This window comes from Sander vitreus, chromosome 8 (genome assembly GCF_031162955.1).
Source record: "Sander vitreus isolate 19-12246 chromosome 8, sanVit1, whole genome shotgun sequence".
Classification (NCBI taxonomy): Eukaryota; Metazoa; Chordata; class Actinopteri; order Perciformes; family Percidae; genus Sander; species Sander vitreus.
Genome location: NC_135862.1, coordinates 13405852 through 13427940, shown reverse-complemented (window position 1 = coordinate 13427940; position 22089 = coordinate 13405852). Strand labels below are relative to the sequence as shown.

At 40.0% G+C, this 22089-nt stretch overlaps 1 protein-coding gene across 8 annotated transcripts in view; it reads right to left on the bottom strand.

Annotated features, from left to right (window-relative positions):
- Positions 1–22089, bottom strand: part of mef2aa (myocyte enhancer factor 2aa) — a 62291-nt gene that overhangs the window by 6676 nt on the left and 33526 nt on the right. For 3 of the 8 annotated variants that reach the window (XM_078256912.1, XM_078256915.1, XM_078256913.1), the window contains exons 4-7: positions 8827–8961; positions 7214–7427; positions 4150–4191; positions 765–949 (exon numbers count right to left, since the gene is read on the bottom strand). In XM_078256912.1, the coding sequence (XP_078113038.1) occupies positions 765–949; positions 4150–4191; positions 7214–7427; positions 8827–8961 (576 nt within the window). Of the gene's footprint in view, positions 1–764; positions 950–4149; positions 4192–7213; positions 7428–8826; positions 8962–9028; positions 9161–22089 lie in introns of all 8 variants that reach the window. The other 5 variants (XM_078256916.1, XM_078256918.1, XM_078256917.1 and 2 more) reach the window with 3 other exon arrangements.

The window sequence follows — 22089 nt, the reverse complement described above, 5'->3', positions numbered from 1 at the left end:
AGCGCCCTCCACAGCCTCCACCAGTCCAAAAGAACCTACCTGCTTAACCTGTTTCAGACCTCTTACTACACAACCTGTCCTGCTCTACCGATTCCACATGCCGACATGGTAACACACAGCTGTTTAAAAACTGCTCCAGGCTAGTTGAAGCTCTGCAAAGGAGGAGCACCCACAGTAACACAAGGCTTATTTACCAAACACAATCATTTTCCTGGAGTGGCTCCTGTTGCTGACAACACTAGCAACACACAAAGTTGGAAATAGAATATTTGCTGGCCGCTGTCTGAAAGTCCCACACTTGTAGTTTTTTTCCGAATGTTGATTTATGACCAGGGGAGTCTAGTTTAGCCTCAGGTGTTTGCTGTGGTCAGAGCGCTCTGCACCTTCAGTATTATAATTAGAGAACGCCTCTCATTTTAATGTGAATACTAGAGTGTGAGTTATGACAACTGGGCTGCAGATTCTTGCCTCTGCCCACATGTTAACAGAGGCGATAAAAGAAGAATGCAGCACAAGAAGAACGCTGCTCAGGTGTGCCCTGCACACTGTGAGTGAGTCCCACTTGGCAGATAAACAATTAAATAGTCCTTTGCTCACTGCACTGATGTGATAATATCAAAAATGGTCGTGGCAAAATCCCGCCAAACATTCTGCTATGAAAGTCTCGATGACGCTAAACAAAGCTCTGGTCCGCCCTGCAGCAGAGGTACTTAAAGGTACTTGAGCTGGTGATGCTTGTGTGCAGTGGTGTGCTCTGTACTCACCAGTGGGGGCATCATCCCTTTGCTAGATGGAGGGATAACAACCCTTAGGTCTGGCTTGCGGCCTCCCATTCCCATGTTCCCTCCAGGGGGTGGTGGAGACTTGGTGGGCATGACTTTACCCAGGCCATTGCCGCTGGGTGTGCTGAGGACGCCCGGAGAGCCCCTGGGGTTAACAAAACCGTTCCCTGCGAGGTACACAGCAACAGAAAAACATCATCAAACCATGGACTGTGACTGACAACACTCCCAGTCATCAAGCAAAGCTCTCACACAGCGTTGTTTTCCAGCTTGCAGCAGCACGCAGCGCTAAGTGTTTCCAACCCTCTGGGAAGTTTTAATAGACGTGGATAATTATCCTGCACATTTACAAAAATAAAATGTCCATTTCAAAATTGATGAGCCTTTTATTTTTATTGTGAATGATTACATCAAAGTCAATTCTTTGCATCTTGGGAGCAGGAGCAGTTCACTGACAAATGTACTGTGACTGCTTAAAAGAAATAGCTGAAGCCATTACAGTGGAATAAAAACGGTAAACGATCTCTTGATGTTGTTTTTACACTGTGCAAACAAACAATAGCAAAGTGTGAGACTCTTCATTCCAACATTCACACTTTGATGTTTCATGTCATCGTCATTAGTCATTTCCCCACCAACTTATTTTGAGAACTCCCATCCACCTCACTCCCACTCTATCGCTGGACAACTATTCCATGCAAAGGCTCAATACTATCAATGGGTGTGGAGCTGACAGAAGAAATTCTCTTTGACACATACTTCAAGAAATGCAAAGACATTTCCACAGTGTGACATATAGGCGGTACAGTCTGTAACACTTATATGTCTTGCATAGATTCATGGTACGGTTTTTAGATACTGTACCATATTGTATACAATAATTTAATATGCTATACAATTGATTTTTTGAAATACCAGCCCCAAGTAGCATCTATGTGTTATGAGTATATTTGTGACTTAGCTTACAAATGTAAGCATTGCAATAAAGCAATAAAATAATGCACTCTGAAGCAAAACTACAGTGCCAAAAATTATCCCTTACACACTGCAAGAGCACTGTCAACTGCCTTCACCTAGTATTTTGATTCATTTTTAAAAATAGGTTTCAGAAAAAGATGCAAAATGCAATTGCAAAATACTATGTGACTTTTGATTTTGCAGATTCCACCAAATCCACATGAATACAAATGGAGCAGTGACTTGTTTTGGGAAAAAATCAGTTTACTTGATGTAAGCCCAGATCACAACATGGAACAGATCACTAACACTTCAACAAGTTGCTGACTTCTCCATTGTGTTCAGTGTATCCCAGTAAAACACAAAGTGTGTGCACAATGAGCAGGCTCTTGCGTAGGAACATAATGAAACAATAGTCCCTCTCATTACAGATAAGGACAGCAACAATTCACGGTCAAATAAACAGTTATGAAGCCGACAATAGTATCTAACAGCTGAATCAACAGTATATACAAGCAGCAATCGCCGTTGGTTCTGGCTTTGATCATACAAGACTTGGCTGCTGCAAGAAAACAATGTTTACAGAATTAGCAGAGTAAATGTCCGAGGCCCTAAAAATAGAAAAGCTGATTAAAAGCAGTGAAGATGTCATTCTGTGGGAATGAGATGTAAGTGTAAAGGAATTGGTTGCAGCTTGGCAATATGGCAAGTTAAGATGTTCTGATAACAATCTGTACTTTGTCAGAATTCTGCCCGAAACATGAAACATTTGTCATACTGTAGCAGGGAAAGCACAGGTTTAACTAACATCATTAACCATGGCTGCATCTCAATATGTACTGCAGTAAGCCACACCGGTAAACCAGCATGCACAATACACTAGAACTGGTAAACCTGAATTTAGTACAGCTGTTGTTACTATGAATTACATCAGTGCTTTTGCTACTGTACATCAGAATGTCTGCTGTGGAAAAGGCATTAAGTTAGTAAGTTTCTAACTGTATATAGAAAATAACAAATATGACAAGACACATGTTAAGGTTTTTATTTCAGACTCTCAGGTAGGTCCATAGCAAGTCTTGTACATTGTCCTTTTTGGTGTTTTTAGTAAGAAATACAATCAAGTAACTATAATAGAGCAAAGAATAATACATGTCTCATGTGGCCCTCCACAGCGCATGTCTGAAGCATTAATCCACGTAATTTCATTGTGCGTAAAGCTGTTGCTGTTGTAATATAAAAAAAGAAATGGTGCATTATACACCATGACTGAAACAAGAATGTACTCACCCTGTTTCTATAAAAATGTCAGTCATATTCTGTGTTCACTTCTATACCAACATTTGCTGGGCTGATAACAGTACGACACAATGGACGCGTTGCCAGTGCATCACCAAGCAAATATAGACAGACACTGAGTGCTGTATTCACTGGCTAATTTAGACTTGGATTAACCTATCTGACTCACATATCTTTGGAATCTGCCTCTGATTATGACTTCTGATGATGAATAAATCCCACACTTCTTTCAAATAATTGCCAAGAAGAGAACACATGTCTGAACAAATACTCAGACCACAAAGTTAATTTTGAGCCAAGGTAACAGCCACAAGTTAAGACCCAGCCTTTCAGCAGGGACATTTCAGTGAGCTTTTATGATGTCTGCCTGCATTCCATATTCAGACTTCTATAACCGCTCGGTTGTGCCAATAAATCCTCTCTGACTGAAACCTGCGTGTGTTGAAAGCTGTTTTAGTTTCTGTTCATTCTCCTGAATTATTAACACAGTTTGGGAAGGGGCATTACATAAGGGCTTGTGTTTACAACTGAAACATTCAGTTCATTTTAAGTTCAGGGGAAGAAAACACAGTGACTTATTGTGCCCAACATCCCATGTGCATCAGGTTAAAAAAAATTAAAATAGAAAATGTCTTGAAATAGATAATGTCTTGTTGAATGAAAAGATATAATAGATGTGAATCAAAATTGTTCTCTAATAATAGATGCCATCCACAGTCCTATTGTTGTGTCTCAGAAAAACTAAGAGCAGATAGATGAATAGAGGTACATGGCAACCAGGTAAATACATGTTCTTGGGTATGACTCATCATCATCCTCCAACTTTGAATACATGTTTCACATTCAATCAACCTGCAATAAAAGAAAATAATAAAAATTTTCTTTAATAACACAAACTTGGTGCAACTACATTTCACCATTAAACTAATAAGTCTACTACCTGATGTGATCTGCTGAACCTACAAACATGCTTTAATGTAAATGTGTTTCAAGAGCTTGCAATGCTCCAACGTAAATGAAGGGATGTGTACAGCTTGCAGACATACTGCTCAAGAGAAATCTCGCTCTTAAATCCTCCCAGTTCACCACAACTTTCATTCTTAATGCTCACCAGTCAAGGGCCACAGCTTGTAATTAGGTGTTATTGTATGAGCTGTTGAAAGAAAAGATCTAATTTAGAAGTGCAGAGTATAAAATGAGACAAATAAATAGTTTTTCTTTTGAAGGTGTAGTAGCTGAGCAGAGCCATTATCTGAACCAAAGACTAGACATGAACAACAACAGATGGCTTATTTTAGAAAGACGAACTGAAATGTGTTTGCTAGGAAAATCTTGCCAATAATGTTCACTGTTTTGATAAACATATGTGTGTTTGCAAGTAAGGCAATTTTCACTATCATCTATTAAGTAACTAATAACTCCTCCAGATCCCATAATTAAAACAGCTGCCATTATAACCAATATTATATATATATATATATATATAATCTGGTCACTTTGAAAGCCTTCTGCTGTGGTCATAGCTGCTACTTGTGAAAAATCAGAGCTATGTCAGGAATGGTCATCTGACAGCAGGGTTGGAGAGGTTTCTCCACCCTGTAGTCTCTGCTGTTCTACACACTTGGTACAAACAACAGCTGCAGCATGCTCACACTGTGCCAAACGCTGACACCCCCCTGGCAGAGGATCCTAACTCTACCCCAACCCAGTACCACACCCCAAACTTAAAACGCACCCAGCGCTCTCTCTATAATGTTGTAAACCAATTTGAGGTGCTCTTCATACTTTCTAATCAATACCTAGCCAAATATCCCATTTTAAGCCAATATTCTTCTGGTAGTTCACAAGCTATGAACATTAAATATCGTACCATTTCCTAACAGCATACTGCATTTAGTCAGAAATACTACAGTATATGGAGTACAGCGAGCTAAGTGCCAAGGAAAGAGTTAAACTCCACCTGCCTTCGCCTCTCACACAGCACATTGCAGCCATGACAGGCTGTCCGGTCATTGTGTACTGAGGACTTAGTTGGATGTCATTGCCCGAATACCTAAAGGGTTATGCTGGTCTAGGCATCTTATAGACCCTCTCCAGCCTTATAAGGGCTACCAGAGTAGTGGGGGGAAACAGATGCACCTGTCAATAGAGGGAAGGAAACAGGATGAGTGGGGGCTACATAGAGGTGACAAGTTTAAGGGAAACGCTGCGTTTATTTACCTGCCAAAGTCAATCGGAGAGCTAATTGCCTCGCCTGGTTATACTCAAGCACAAACACCACACTGTGTGAATGCTGCTGAGCCATTCCCCATCTCTCACACATGCATTTAACAATCATGTTATACATTTCCTCTGTTGAGAGAAGAAACACTTCTTCCCCTTCGCATGCAGTGAAAATATAATCGGGCAAAGGCACTATCAGTCAATGATAGTGACAACTGTCTTGAACCAATCACAGATGGATACGCAACTATCCAGCTCGCGTGCTAAGCAGGAGGCCTATTGGGCAGAGCTACAGAGAGCTAATGAATCTCTCCGGGAGGACTTATGCGCTGGGCTGGAGCCCACACCACTTGGCACTGAAAGGTCTGTGGTATCCAACATGCCACCTAATGAGATGTGATATGATTAACCATCTGCATCCTTCTGCAAGCTAGCAGAGCATGTGATGGAGATGCCAGACCAGACACGAAAATGCCATGAAGATCTATCTTCACAGCGCACATATAGGGAGGCATATGCTCTCTCCAGGGTCTTCATGGTGGGAAAATTTTCAATATATGATTCAAGAGAGCAACATCAAGCTGGGTTCAGCATGGTGTTTTGTTATGTTATTAAATGCAGAATTCCACTATGAGGACACACCTGCAACAAACAAGTATTCCTTTCATGGAAATCATCTGCTGGAGCCTCTCTTAACAGTGAAAATGTTAGACGCTTTTAAGAGATACACTTAAATCAAGCACACAATTATGCCACATGAGCCCGGGCATGTTTTTAGCTGTTGAAATATGCTGATCCAATATGAATCATAAAGAAGAAAACAATACAGATAGAGCGGTGACTAATCAGAAAGTTATTGTGAAAACAACCATTAAGTAAACCCCCTGTGTATGGGTAGCCAATTCAGCCAATTCTGATATGTGGTTAATTTTGAATGAGGCATTTCACACCTTGTTGCCTGTTCTATAGTATGCAGTGTAGCTGAATCTTGCAAAAACCTTGCAAAAACCATCTAGACTGACATCATTTTTCCAGATATATATAAATATATATATATATATATATATATATCACACACAAACACCAGTTAAAGGGCGTTAGTATGACATGACTGCTTGACCTTAGGCCCCTTACATCCAATGCCATCTTGAAAAAATAAAATAAAACTCTATATGCATTAGAGACAAAAAAAAAAGATTCATTCAGAGGGTTAGATGACGACATTGATACCAAACGCATGTCCGTGCGCTAAGTATGAAGCTAGAGCCAAGAAGTGATAAGCCTAGTTTAGCACAAAGAGTGGAAGAAAGAGGAAACAGCTAGCCTGGCTCCAACCAAAGTATAAAAAAGTGTTGTGGTTTTACAGGGGTTACGCCCTGTACACTAACTATTTCTTGGCTGGGTGAAGTAACTCCCGGTAGTTTTACCATCACTGTGAAGTTGCCAGGCAACCAGGTAGACTCAGAAAGAAATGCAGGGCACACATATTAATTGTACATGTTACATATTTTTATTTATATATATATATATATATATATATATATATATATATATATATTGTTGTTGTTGATGTGTTCATGTTATTGTGTTAAATGGGCTTTTGGAGGAGTTAGTGGTTGTTGTTTTTTTAGCATTGGAGAGAACCAGGCTAGCTGTTTCCACCTGATCCTATGTTATTAAATGTCATTGCCCATTGTGGGATTAATACAGCTTTAGCTTTTATACTATGCTAGGCTAATGTCCTCCTGGTTGACTAGCATCAATTCTCACCAGAATTGTCAAATTGTTCTACAAACAAAACATTCATGTTTTTAGAATAATTAGAAAAGTGATATAATAAAATACAAATACACACAAAGGGGCTTTAATCAACTAAATAAATCCTGCTCTGAGTGGTCTGGATCATCCTCTCTACACCATTGAACAATTAAGTGGGGTTGCTGTCTACCAACCTGCACTAGTGGGCCTCTGGGGTCCTCCACTTGAGCCCACATTCCTGTGCAGAGAGGCCTGTGGAGGGGACAGCATCCCACTGTCACTCAAAGAGGCCGCGGCCGCTGCCAGGGCCTGGCTGCCCAGAGTCCCTCCTGGCTGGTACATGGCATTAGGATTGGATACGGGCACTGCCACATGCATGGAGAAGTTCTGCTGAGGCAATGCTGTGGGCTACAAGAGGGAGACAAACACACACAGAGATTTACACACAAACACACTCAAAACCACTCAAAGCTCTAATGCTGAGTCTGATGGGTCAGTGGTTGTCATGGCATCATTAACAGAGCGCTACCCTTGATGGTTTGCTTTAATAAACAAGGATATACTGTGAATTTTAAACTCGGCAGCTGCCTGCTATATAACAACAAAATATTGAAACATTTCTGCCCAACATCGGAAGGGCTATTGAGTGCAACCCTACTGTATAACCGTAAAAAAAGTGTATTCTCATCAACATGATACATGCAGAAACACACAACTCTTCAGTGCTACCGCAACACACAGAAAACACAGAAAAAAGAAAAAAAAACATGCATTCAGGTGATCACTTTGGCATTGCAGCAGTCAGCACTAGAGACGTACTTTTGCCTTTTGAAACACGTGTTTCTCAGCACAGCAGAGAGGGGTGGCGGGGATTCACAACTACAGGAATCGTGACTCACTTGCATTTACCTACAAAGTGCTGACTGTGCAAAGCGTAAGTGAGAATCACAGGTGACAGTGAGAACGTTTCATCATAGCATTATCCAGTGAGCCAGTCGGGTGTTATCATTAGTTTGTTAATGGCAAAGTGATGCTCTGCTATGTCAGGAACATAAAGAAAACGACTGCTTAGTAAGCACTATGTTCTTGCACAATTCTAATATTGTCACGCATGATAAGATCACAAAAGATTTGTGGTATTTTAGAGGGTGAGCCAGTGTAGTACTTGATGAAGGAGAGGGAAGATGCTAAATGATAGTGTAGTGTTAGTGTGCTCTGGGAACACTTTTTGCTGGAGCTGTTCAGGAGTAAAAGATATGTTATGCTAGAATGCATTGAGAGAGAGGTAATAGAAAGATTTGAAAGGGAAACATTACATTATTAAGGAACTGTGAAAAAAAATTAGGTTTGAGATGGAAAGAAACCCCAACCTTAAATCACAGAACCCGCAGATCTTTATGATAAACACTCATAAGTATTTACTGTGCATTCCTGATGTTTACATAGCGACTGCTGTTTGATTTATGATAACATGACCATGATAGTAGGGTGTAATCTTTCCAGCAGAAGCATGCAACATTTCACCTGTTCACATGAAATGTGATCTTATCAGGGTGGGCCAAAATATCAGTAGCAAAACAAATCAACATTAAAAAAAAAAAAACGCACACCCAGTAAAGGGGGCATTAATTGTAAGATAGAGTAGTTCTGAAAGAAGTTGACAGAGGTTCTAGGGTGGGGTGGGGTGGGGTGGGTGGGGGAGGGGGGGGGGTTGGGACAAAAAGAGGAAAAAGTTAAATGAAAAAAAAAGAGTGAAAATCCTTTGTGCCACAAAGCCAAGCAAAAACGTTGCATTGACAGTACTTACGATTTTATGATTTCTCATCATATTATCAAACTCCTCATTAATTTTTTTATACTTTTCTTCTGTGTGAGGAGTGAGGACATATGAGGCATCGGGGTCCGGGCTATCACAACCTCTGTGTTCTTTCTTGTTTAGCGCCTGTAGTGAACATCAACATAAAGACAGGAATCAACACAAAACAGCAGGGAACAAAGGAAGTACTTACACCACAGCGCTTGTACATTAAATCACTCTCTTCGTTTAGTTTGCCGAAATGGTCGTCCATGAGGGGGCTGTGCCCAAAACAGTCTTCAGGATCAGGACTAGCACAGTCATTATGGCCTTTGTTTCTCAATTTCTGAAAGGAAATTACACAATTGAAAAGAAACAATATAGTAGTATTTTTGCTGCTTGTTACCTAATATATACATTTCTACTGGAAACATATAAATCAAACATGTACAAAAGTCCACATCTACTGTATGAATTTCCTTCAATTTATTTCTTTTGTTGCAGTATAACATGACTGCATGAACAGCTGAGTTGCTACACCAATGCTAGGCTAAACTGTAGTTCAATACAAGGCTCTGCACCAAGGGGAAACTGAAATGTCACTCCGTATCCTTTCACCCTTCACAAGTGTTGAGAGAAACAAAATATTGTCCTCCTCCCTTTTCCTTTCTTTCTTTCTCCTTCTCTCCTCTCCCTGCCTCTGCCCTTCTCTGTTCTTCCTTCCCTCACTGCAAGTGTGTTTGCATTTTTCATTACGTTTCAGTTATCATAAACCACCCAGCTGGAAGAAACCCCTGCATAAGAAGATCCTACGGCAGAGCACTTTACAGTAAGGCTGTCCCAGGCTGTAATTCAGTATGGTTGTCACTCGTGGGATTGTATCAAAGTTAATGCATGTGGGGAATAAAATGGATTATCAAATGTGGTCAAAGATGCTTATTTGAGCATGAAATTGAGCAATTATTGTAAAAGCAAAGCGCTCATAAGTACATAGGATGGTGTGTTGTGGTGTTATAAAGAGCCTATTCTAACTTTGAGAAAATAAAAAACGTGTCATACAACTAAACAAATGCAACGCTGTGCTCTTTTGCTCACTTTCATACAGACTGTTCTCTGCTCCTCATTACATATCTGAATAGCAGTGTTAACAAGACTTGCTGACAGCCTGTGACAGCATGTGATATCAAGCCAGTGTACATCAAAACATGATTTATGTGTGGTTCTCAAGGTTCCTTTATCAGACTACTGCAGGTCCATAGCAGCGCTAACCCTGTCTGTGGGCTGCCTCGGAGGCCTCGTGTCTACAGGAAGGTCACTGACTCCTGTGGATGCAGGGGTCAGAGTGTGAGCCAGAGGAGAGGAACCTACACACACTAATGAGACATTACTCTCTGTTTCTGGTCCTCATCACCCAAGTAAGTGGAAAATGTGTGTGTGTGTGTGTGTGTGTGTGTGTGTGTGTGTGTGTGTGTGTGTGTGTGTGTGTGTGTGTGTGTGTGTGTGTGTGTGTGTGTGTGTGTGTGAAAGAGAAAAAAAGGGGAGACTGTAGGTGTAGGAGGGATTGTGGTGCATATGTGCTCTGTGTGTGTGTGTGTGTGTGTGTGTGTGTGTGTGTGTGTGTGTGTGTGTGTGTGTGTGTGTTTGTCCGGGGAGGGCGGGGGGTATTTCTACAGCTGCTACATCCTCTGACAGCGATGTAACAGTACGTTTAGGTCTGTGCAGACAATGCGGCTAACCCAGCACTGCTCACCACAACCTCAGTGTAAGTGACGTTTCCTAAAACCTGTGCTATGGCTTTATGAGCATTCATAAAAGTATCATATCATCATTATTATTAAACCAGAAGATTCCTCACTACTTACTCCATCCCCATGCATTCATAGTATGCATACACGTTTTGAGGGATGTACATTTTGGGGCACAAGAACAATGTTAATCAACAGAAATACGACGCGCAGTGCCCAGAAATAAGGAAGTTCAGAAAAGCACCCATATCTTTTCAAACGTAAGTATCCACAATGCCCAGTGGAGAGCAAAACGAGAGAAAGAAAGAAGCCCTTTGGGCAATGAATGGCCAGCACACAGATGCATTACTGTTTGGTGCGGTACAGAGCAGTGACATTCTTCTCATTCTAAGAAAACGCCTTGCTGGTTCATTTCCTGTTTACTGAACGAACCCTCTTTAGTTAGGTTCCTGAAAGGCCTGTGTTTACTGGGGTTAAACTATGCACTTTCTCCACCAGTGAGTCAAAGATCTGATCTCAACCTGCAAATTTAGGTTCCAACCTGCTCATTATGGGAATATCTTGGTCAAACTGTTGGGCATGGCAGCGCGAGATGGGCCAATGATGGGCAGGGCTGCCCTATTTCATAACAAGCCTGGCCAGCCTTCGGTACGCCACACCTACTGGCCCAAGCCATTTAGGGAGGGGTTGCAGCAGCACAGTGGGTGAACAGGAACCAGATAGTAGCAGACAAGTGTAGGCAGCAATCAGATCTGTTCCATGATACATTACATGAATCAGTACAATATATATTATCTTCTAAAAGGTGTACTGAAGGTAAAGAGTATGGAGGAGATTTGGTGTGCAAGAGTTAATCGTCTCTGTGGCATTCTAATGCATATAACATTGAAGTAATTCTTTGTTAAATGACTTGGCATGTTTTAGGGTGTCCCACAGACGCTGCCCACAGCTCCCAGTAAATGGATCACTAAATCAGCACATGGCCTAACAGGTGTCCCTCTTCAAACACCTGTCAAGACCTGGCTCCCCACACTGGCCAATCAGAGGCAGCCACGCAGAGATATGTCCGTAGAAGGGACCACATGGAGCCCTGAAGGCCACCCGATCCCAGATCAACTTTGCTCTTAGATGTCAATGCTGCAGACTGCTCCAGACACTACAGTGTTCTGACCTAGAAAAGGGGGAAACATACTAGACTATCTGGATGCCGAAAAAAAGATAACTTTTTATCAATAGTTTGGTAAAAAGCCATTTATAATGCCTCAAAATGTTGAATCAAGTTAAGGGATTTGTACTTGGGAAAGTAAAGTTGGCTGGATGTGAATACAGCTGAGGTTGGGATTTCCAGTAGCATTTCTGAAGAAAGATATAGTTTGTTGCGGGAGGGGGGCTGGAGAGCGTATGGACAAGGGAACTTGTGTAATCTATTCACAAGGTCCTGAGAGGCTCACAAAGATGAGTGGGAACAAGGCCAGCTGCTATTTTCTCACAGCAGTCCAAACCTGTATTGATAGAAATTTGGCTCTTCAAATAAAAACGAGACTGAGTGGCTGACGTCAAACCAACTGGGCACCATTGTCTGAGCGTGCATGTATGTGTGGACATCAGTTTGCTGTGTGATACTTGACCTTCTTTTAAAAAACATTTTCCATTGCAAGAGGCCTTGAAGCTTCCTTATCCTGAAGAAAACATATATCCGTCATCTCCACCTGAGCCCTGACTATTAATCTAGCTGTAACCATGGAGAACATTCGGAACAGTAATTGCCTCTCCAGAGTTGCAGTAAATGTTCACAACAGAAAGCTATAGTGCAGTAAAAGGCAAACTTGCCTACCACTTTGATTTGAAATCAATGGGAATTATTTTTTAACGTAATTCTTCCAAATGAGTACCTTAAGAACTGCAATGAAAATAATTTTTTTTTTTTGGGATCTTAGATTTACTTTAAAGCCCTATATTCACATTTTGTACTGCAAAATTGAAGCAAACACTATTCCGTGGATGTAAAATAAAAATAAAACCGTTGCATAAGCCACCTACATCACCTGTTTCTTGAGAAGTACTTTCAGTGAAATGGGCACAAGCAACATACTCGGCTACTGCGAGTCTTGGAAAACAATTTCACTCTGATGTTCTCCCTCTCTTGTGTCAAGAGAGCTTTCTGCATGTAACTTATTCATGTACTGTACAGTACTGTACATGAATAGAAGCAGGGTGAAAGGAGATAGAGAGTGGTTCGGTATAAAAGCTGATCTTTAAAAATTGTGGGGGAGATGGCTGAAAGAAAGGCATGAAGAGGCTGCTTCTTCCACTGTGCCTGAATCACAGCAGCTTTTACTATTGGTAGAGCACCACCTGACCCATGGCTGGTGCACCACTGCTCTGATTACAGGCCCCCTTAACAGCAACACAGTTTGTCATGTAATGGCCAAACAGCAGGAAATTACACAAAATGATCCAAAAGCGGAGTGCAACATGAATGTTTAATGCATGTTGTGTTTATTCCAGCCTTCCCTAAAGTGCATATTTTTAACCGTTTTTTGTGCAGCGGTCTCCCCTCACCTCATTTCAGCCAGGTCTCCCAGCCTCTCGCTCTGCAGTGCTGTGAATTAGCCCTTGTGCCCACCGCTACACTAAGCAAGGCGTGCTAATCCTCATGACATCACCATTGTGTCCAGGCCGTTCCATCTAATGTGCTTATCAAAGGGCTTCTTTGAGTGTGAACGCACTAGGAAATCAGCATGGGGAGACGGCTGATAGGAAGGCTTTTATCTGTAAAGAAATATTTCTGCTCTTATATAACATCTTAAGAGACTTTCAATACCATCATGTTCCCTTTCCCCTGTGGTGCTGTAGTCTTCACTTGAGGGGAATAAAAGCCTCTTCTTTTGGTTGGTCTTTAGGTACTGTTTGCCATGGCCCTGCACTCGGTTACTGTAATGTAGGAAGCCTTCTTCTCTCTCTTTATTTCCCACCACATATTGTGAGTTGGGAGTGAGGGGCTATTAGATAAGGAGACCTCTGTAATTCCCAGACATATCTTGTTTAATCTCATGACCATTACACATTACTGACTGATATGAGGATATGAGGCTGGATTCATGTCCTTCCTGTGGCTCGCTCCATTGTCTAGTTACACAGTGGACAGGAAGAACAGTGGGAGGGAGCAACTCGACCGTCTGCATTTTATTTTGATATTGTAGCTTAGTAGCTGTATTGGTGAGACCTGACACTACAATGGCAATGGACAGACCATAATGAACTGGTAACTCAAAGTCTGGTAGTGCGATACTAATCCAAAGTGAGTCATGCTCACTAAATCTAAACCAGCGATAGATGCATACGAGAACAAACAAATCATATTCTATATTGTATACTGCAAAGGATTACCTGCATTTGACCGACTAGATTGCCAATTAAAAATAGCCCATCCCTTTTACTGAATAAGAGGCAATTGCTGTGCAGTGAGCAGTCCCTTCAGAGCTTTCTGCTCTGAGACTGTAGTGAATGACTGATGTGACAAAGCTATTAGCCGCCAGTCAGAGGGAACAGTCTCAATCAGCGGACTGCATATTTTCAGTATAGACAAGAGGGAATTAAACTACAAATTGAGGATAAAGGCAAACCAATGTCATCATTATCTACAGATTTAAAAGAATGAGAACACACTCTCTGTTCCGAGTCTACATAAAGAGAAGGTGGCACACATTATAAACTGATCAAAAGGAATTAAAATCCAGATGAAAACATTAACATACAGATTATTGAATATCTTTTGAACCGTTCTTACTCTCTCTCTCTCTCTCTCTCTCTCTCTCTCTCTCTCTCTCTCTCTCTCTCTCTCTCTCTCTCTCTCTCTCTCTCTCTCTCTCTCTCTCTCTCTCTCTCTCTCTCCTCTCTCCTCTCTCCTCTCTCTCTCTCCTCTCTCTTGGTCATTGAGTGGATCATTAGCTGTCAGGGCCCTTGAAACCATACCCCCAACCCTGAACTCCCATTCCTGCTTGCCTCTAAAATATTCATAAGGACAATTAGGAGTTCCGATAAGGCGAGTACGGAGGGCTGGGGGGCGTGCGACGGAGAGGGCAGGATGTGCCAGCAGGACGTCTGTTCTGCAACACTCTATACCCAGACCACAGACCTGTCCTCATCAATCTGAGACACAGCAGCCTCCCTCTTTGCCCCCAGTCAGGCCAAGCAGTCAGGGGAAGGTGGCACAGTGCCAGCTAACCCCCAGCCATCACCCCCCCCTCCCCCCAATCCCAGCAGGCTTTGCTCTGTCCTCGCCCCTGGGCAGGAGAGGTTGGCCGCACAGCACGCACAGTAGGAGGAGGGGGCCACAAGGGCAAGCTGATTGTTGCACGAGCTAACTCACAGAAGCCGCTGTGCACAAAAGCAAGGTCTCATTTCAGCCACTCAGCCCGCAAGGTCATTGAAGAACACAGAGGGTGTACTCACGGCTTGTGGTTCTAATGATCTTTAACATAACTGGTATCACTGTTGCTCTGTACTGAAACTAGACCAAACCAAATTAGGTCAGCTCAATGTCTGACCTATTTCATGTGGTTCATGCCACACTTACTGCATTTTTACTGTAGAATGGTAAAAAATCATACTTTTCTCAATGCCTTAATTAGCAGTTACAGTACTCATTACAGCACATTACTTCTACGTTACACCCTGCACTTCTGCTAAGTCACTCGAGTTCATCAGTCTATAATATCAACACATATCAACAATACAGTAAACCTAAGCACACATCACCTGCAGGAATAAGGTATACAATGACAGCTGCAACACCTTCATTTTAAGAAAGTCTGAAGATGATGCGTGACATTTTGAAGTTGTATTCACCATTGTTGCCTCGTTTGCACTCGTTTGTGTTACTAGTGTATTAGCGGCAAGATGGGATAAGTATTATGCCTATGAAGAAATTAAAGAAGAAAGTGAAAATGTTATATATCAACACTGATCAGCAACAATCACTGCATCAATCACAGCATATAAAAAGTATACTGGATAGTGTAAAATTAGGTTGCACAAGCTTAGAATATCAAAACAAAGAAAAAATATTACAGCGACAACACAGTGAATAATCATGTCTAATTTATGTAAAAGTCAATATAAAATGGACGCCAACATCAATTAGTTAGCAAACTATTAACGACAAAAACAAACTATTTTTTTTCTGTTAATATAAACAACGACGAGTGATGCATGTAATAACTTTGAGAGCCGGGTCAAACGGAGCTCCACTTGATATGGATGTTCAGTTTTTGCACCAAGGTGTGAGTTAAGAGAAATGATGTACACCATGTTGAACACACGATTTCAAAAAAATATCACGTGTGTTAGTTATATATAGTTCGGTCATGCCTGTCTGCAGTCTCAGAATGAACAGATGTATTTACAGAAAGGTTCAAATATGTTAACCTATACGCTCAGTACAAGGCAAAAGCCTTAAACTATCTGTGTTAGTAGTTTGCCAAACAAACTTAACAATTGTCAGCTGAGCAAGTCCCAAGTAACTTTGCATAAGTTTCACAAACACCTTCAAATAAGAAGCAAGCAACATTTTTTAATAGGAATTGGGTGGGGGGAAAAATGTGAAAAATGTGTAAACAAATTTAAATCAAATTTAAACAAATTACTTATAGATCTTTTTTCTCTTTGGTAAATAAATTGTGGTGTTGTTATATTCTGGATTTTGAGAGACAGCATATCTATTTTTAGACCTCAGAGAATTAACTCATTATCGTCAGTGGAGACCAATTTTTTAGAAATGGGCACCATGGCTTGTGGTATTTTGTTGTTGCGTCTTCCTTAATTGTATGCTCTCTAAGGGATCTTCAATTTGAAATGAGACATGCAACGTAGTTGAGAGGGTGGGAAAAAGCTCTGACGTCGATGAAGAGTGTGAAATGTGTTAAAATCTCTTAGCAGTAATCTGGTAACAAGCATCACAAACCAGAGACATAATAAAACAGTGAGATGTAATACATGATGGGTTTACAAAGCACAGAAAACCAAAACTTGATCATGGAGCCATTCAGCAATTCAAAGGATGAAAACCCTACAGGACAAAAGCCCATATAAAGAGTAGGGATAGTTCTGATTATGGAAAGTTTAATTTCAATAATCAAAACTACATTTTCAAAGATTAAAGGTCATTACTCTGCCATCAGGTAACAATTACTGTGTATCTGTTCCATAGCAGAGGACACAGAACAGTCATATACTTGCATGAACATTACCACAAGTGTTTAATACACTCAGAAAACTACAAAAGAGTACTGGTGACCCTTTTTCACTAAAAGCCCAGAGGAAAAGGAGTCCTTGTCCTACAAAAAGGGGCACTTTGAAACCCAGCATGTTGCTCGAAACAGAACCATTAAGACTGCTTCACTCACTGTGGCAAGAGAAGACTTTTCAGACAACTCTCACCAGTCTACTCCATAAGATATATCAATGTTAAGATGCTGTATGTAAAGAGGAGAGTCATTAAATGAAATGAAGTGGAACTTTATAACTTTATAAAAGAGGACGTAATAAAGTATTACCACATCATATACAGAATATAAATAAATCAGAGGGTGATTTATTTTATTATATACTCACAGGGGCTTTACTCTTGTGATACCACACACTATAACTGTCAGTAACATTATCAGAGGTATTCAGATTGCCCTGCTCTCTGTTTTCTATAACATTTGTGAGATGTTTATTTTTAACTTGTCCTACTGAACTAATCTGAAAATAGATGCTGGTGTTTTATGGACAGCCAGTGTGTTTGTTTTGACTAGCAACACAAGTTAACTCTGGAGCTGATCTGGCCCGAAACATTTGCCCAAAGGTTAAATGACTGCTCTCAGGTAAACAAAACAGGAAGTCACTCGTGTGTTTATATGAGCCCACAAATGAAGAGGCGGTAATATGATTTCAGAAACACATTATTGACTGACCATGCTGTTACTTTAGAAACCTCTCCAGAGACAACAAATTGACTGACTTAGTATTTATGTGGCAACATACAGAAGACACATAAGAAGAAACCTCTTCCTTATCACAAAGCAGCATCGCAGGGAATTAATGTATTTATTTATTTAAATAAAAATACTCATACTAAGGCAATACTATCATACTTATTATAATCTGCAATACTTTGTGTGACCCACAGTCAAAATAAAAAAACATAGAAAATAATTTTAATATCACTCCAATAAATCACTGGAGATCAAAAGTGCACATACTTGTTTTCTGTAATATTAAAAATGGGCTGGCAGAAAATTTCCCATATATTGAAAAGCCCTGAAAAATCAACATCAACCCAATAAGTCTATGTCAACAGCACTGACATTTGATTTAGCTTAAAAAGGATTTCTCATCATTGCTGCTGTGAGCTTGAATATCAAAGAGGAGAATATAGTAATATGATGATGGCATAGTGGCGAGAAAGACCAAAGTAAATAAATAATAGCAAAGAGCTGGAGGTGGATATTGAGACTTGAACGTGAAGTCACTGAACCAAGATATGTAATTAGTGAAAACTTTTTAAATAGCGGGATTTGTTCTTAATAGCCTATCTTGTAACCTATAGCGTGAGGCGGACACCATCCATACAGGAGAACACACCAGCATTTTAAAAAGATTTTCAATGTGATATTTGATTAAAATATTAAAATTAAAGAAGAAAAAAACTCTCAATTCAGATTTTGTTGTTACATTTGAACAACTGTTCTCCCTTTCTGAGCAACTGTAAATAGACTGGCAAATGATAGATAATGATGTAGATAATTATATACAAACAATGAGCAATTTGACCTGTCAGACAATAAGAAATCATGGATATTTCCAACTACAATAACCACTTGTCACGAGTGTAATGTTTAATTAAATTGCTACTCTATGTTTCTAGAAACAGCAGCTCAGTAGTTTATAGAGAAAAAGAAGAAATAGAACACTGGGAACACAAGCATGTTTCTCTTTTCATTGTTTCTACATTTCGCTGTAGAGTAATTGATCCTGGAAGTTCGAATCTGAGAATATCTTTCTAACTTTACGCACGTTTATAAAACCAAGGGTATGGATTATGAATCCATGCAAACAGTTTATAAAACCTAGGGAACGGATTTTTATTCTGTGCGCTTTTTTTTTCTCAGCTGACCCCAGAGGGGCTCCGTATAATAATGATCAGATCAGAAGAATGCATCAGATTTACAGGTCAGAAGTCAAAGGACGAAGGAAGAGATAACCTTAACTCAGATGACGTACTTCTCGAAACCTCTTTACACTGTTATTCTCTTAACATATGGACAAATAGACTGAGCAGCAGCCTTGGCTTTTGCCCATGAACATCGAAACAAAGTAAGGTGACTCAACAACAGCTACTGAGTCTTTCCAGAGAACAATGATCTGCTGCATAGGAAGTGATGTCGTTTAAGTCTCTGTCAACAGCAGATTCTTCAGAATAAACATCAAAAAAAATAGCATCAGAAGCACAAAACTGCCACGGAGACAAAAAACGACTAGTGTCTGCGCACATGGAACCATGACCAAAGATCTTTAGAAATACATTAAACCATATTAACACTGTAACAACGTTTACTGGTCTCTATATAATAATCCAAACTATGCCTCATACCCAACGACAATAACACCAGTGTAATTCCTGTACTTATCCAGCCAACATTATGGACATCCACTCAAGACGTCTGGCTGTAATGGTTAGCACAAACACTGAACCATGAAAATCTAAAACATTTACTGGTGACCTCATCAAATCTAAGAATGTTTAAACAAGCTTTAAACTAAAAAACACATTTTAAATACATACAAAAACTAAAAATATTTCATGAAATTGAAATAAAATAAAACATGTTCATAAAATAACACTGAATTCAAGACAAAGGCCAGTGGACTGCTGTTTATAACTGCCACTAAACCTAATCAGATTATCTATACAATGATGATATTATATATACACATTATAACTGCCCCACACAACGAAGATTTAACTTAATTAGCAATAATTCATCCAACTATTTACAGTAATAACTAAACATTACTGTTGACTGTTTTTTCAAGCAGAGCAAAGATTTTCCTTATGTATTTTGTTTGTATGCCCAGTAGAGGATGGATACCCGGACCGAGCCTGTCGGGACCCGACGGTACCCAACGTGCCGGACCGGGTTCGACAGATATTTAGAAATGATGTTCGGGTTCGGGTCGGGCTCGGTCACATCAGCGCGATAAGGCATTGAACATTTTAAATTTAAAAAAGCTTATTATGTATGTGCGCGCCTGTGTTAACGTGCGCTTGTTGCCCCGTGTGCACTGATGCGCTCATCTGTTGACATTTCCGAATGCCTTCCTACAGTTGCTTAATAAAATCGGGCTTTCCACACAAACAAACGTACACGTGTCATTAGTATGAGAAAAAAACGAGATTTTAACTGTGTCGGGCTCAGGTCGGGCTCGGACATAAATATCTTAATGCCTGTCGGGCTCGGGCCGGGTTCGGTTACTGCTCTGTCGGATGCGGGCCGGTCTCGGACAGAAAATGCGGCCCGATCCGCACTCTAATGCCCAAACTCACCAAGGGGCCCCATAATGGAGCCCATAAGATCACAAACTATCTTCCTTTTTTTACCATACATTTCATTTTACTGTTTTTTTTTACTGATTTAAAACTTACTGTTGGCAGAAAGGTAGAATATATATAAATAGATTTATTATCATGCAGTGGCTTATGCCCCTCTATTTTGGTGGCATTGTGGTGTCCCTACAGTGTCGTCTGTCTTGTACCCCTTGAGGGGCCCCCCTGACCTTTGGTTTGCTTTGCTGTTTTGGTGGACGTGGTTAAATTAATCTTTAAAATACTGAGTTAGTTTGGCATACATTAATCAGTTATATAAATTCCAGATTACATTTTAAGTGCTGGAAGTTTGTTTTTTTTAGGAATATTTGGTTCCACCGTGCTACAGTCTAGAAGTCTGCAAAAATGAAAAGTAAACAACAATGTGGTGCACAGATGCGTTACGCCCGAGAAGCTTTTTTGCAAAACTTATCGTGTGTTCTTAGATTTGCCAATAGGAAACAGTTTGAGTTGAACCAGACACCTTTGAGAAACACTGAGCTATAAAAATGAAAAATAAAAAATAAATATATATATATATATATATATATATATATTATTATTATTATTTTTTATTTTTATTTTATATATATATATATATTAGGGCTGTCAATCGATTAAAAAATGTAATCTAATTAATTACATACTCTGTGATTAATTAATCGAAATTAATCGCATACATAATTAACGATGCCTGAACCGATACTTTTTAAGAAAGTAAAAAAAGAAAAGAAAAAGGTTGGTGACATTAAAGAACAGCTTGTTTATTTCTAAGGCCATATGGTCCAAATTAAATAATTTCATAATAATGTATAACAATAACTTATTTCACTAGTAAATTGCTGTTGAATGACAAAAACAACCACCAGATGGGAAAAGGACATTTACAATAACTTCAAATGCACCACGAGGCTGTAGTTTACCAGTTTCATTGAACGCACCGTCTGTGTTGTTTCTCCGACGGCAGCTGCAGATTGTTGCACCCCGGTGTTGAATCCTCTACAGTAAAACACAGTCAAACTTTACACCGTTTAGCGTTAGCTGTCAGCATTTTAACCGTGTTTAATCCAGCTACTAGCTAGCGGTAGGCTAACGTTAGCTCCTGTCGAGTATAGTGTTAACTAGCGTCATGTGCAGCAGCATTGTGTTTCAGAGCGTCAGAGAGAAGCACAGACATATCAGTGGCACCAGATTCCAGTAGCCAGGGTTGGCAGGAAGAAGATTTTTACAAGTAAATGTTCCAATTATTGATCCAGGCAGCACATTCTCGTCTCCCTCCTTGATTTTACAGTCCAATGGTGGCTAGAACGGCTCCGGGTCAAACGTCAATATGGAATGGATTAATCTGCGTTATTTTTTTTAACGCGTTATTTTTTCTCAGATTAATTAATCGAAATGAACACGTTATTTTGACAGCCCTAATATATATATTTTTTATTTATTTATTTATTTATTATTATTATTTATTATTATTATTATTATTTTTTTCTAGTTTAGCGTGGTGATTTGTGCCTGCAGACTGTTGGCCCTACAATTTTGACTCTGGTCAACTTATAATCAAGTCATGAAGTAAAAAAAACTGTACTAAACAAAGTGACCTTTACTAGTTGATTTAAATACCCAAATCATCTTTGTTTTATTATTAAGACATGATGAATGAGTTGGAAAGTTTTAGACTAAAAATAGGCTCTACTGCCTTCATAGCTGTAGTAGCTATAACATACTCTACTGTATTACATTAGAGAACATGGTGGTATTAGCAGTTTTCCATTGTGGCAGCCAGAGCCTCATTTGACTGTCCAGTTTTGTTTCTGTGCCACAATTATAAATACACGCTCAGGACAATCTGCCTCTGCTACTCAGAGTAGTCTCACCAGTGTGCTTTGATATTCAAGGATT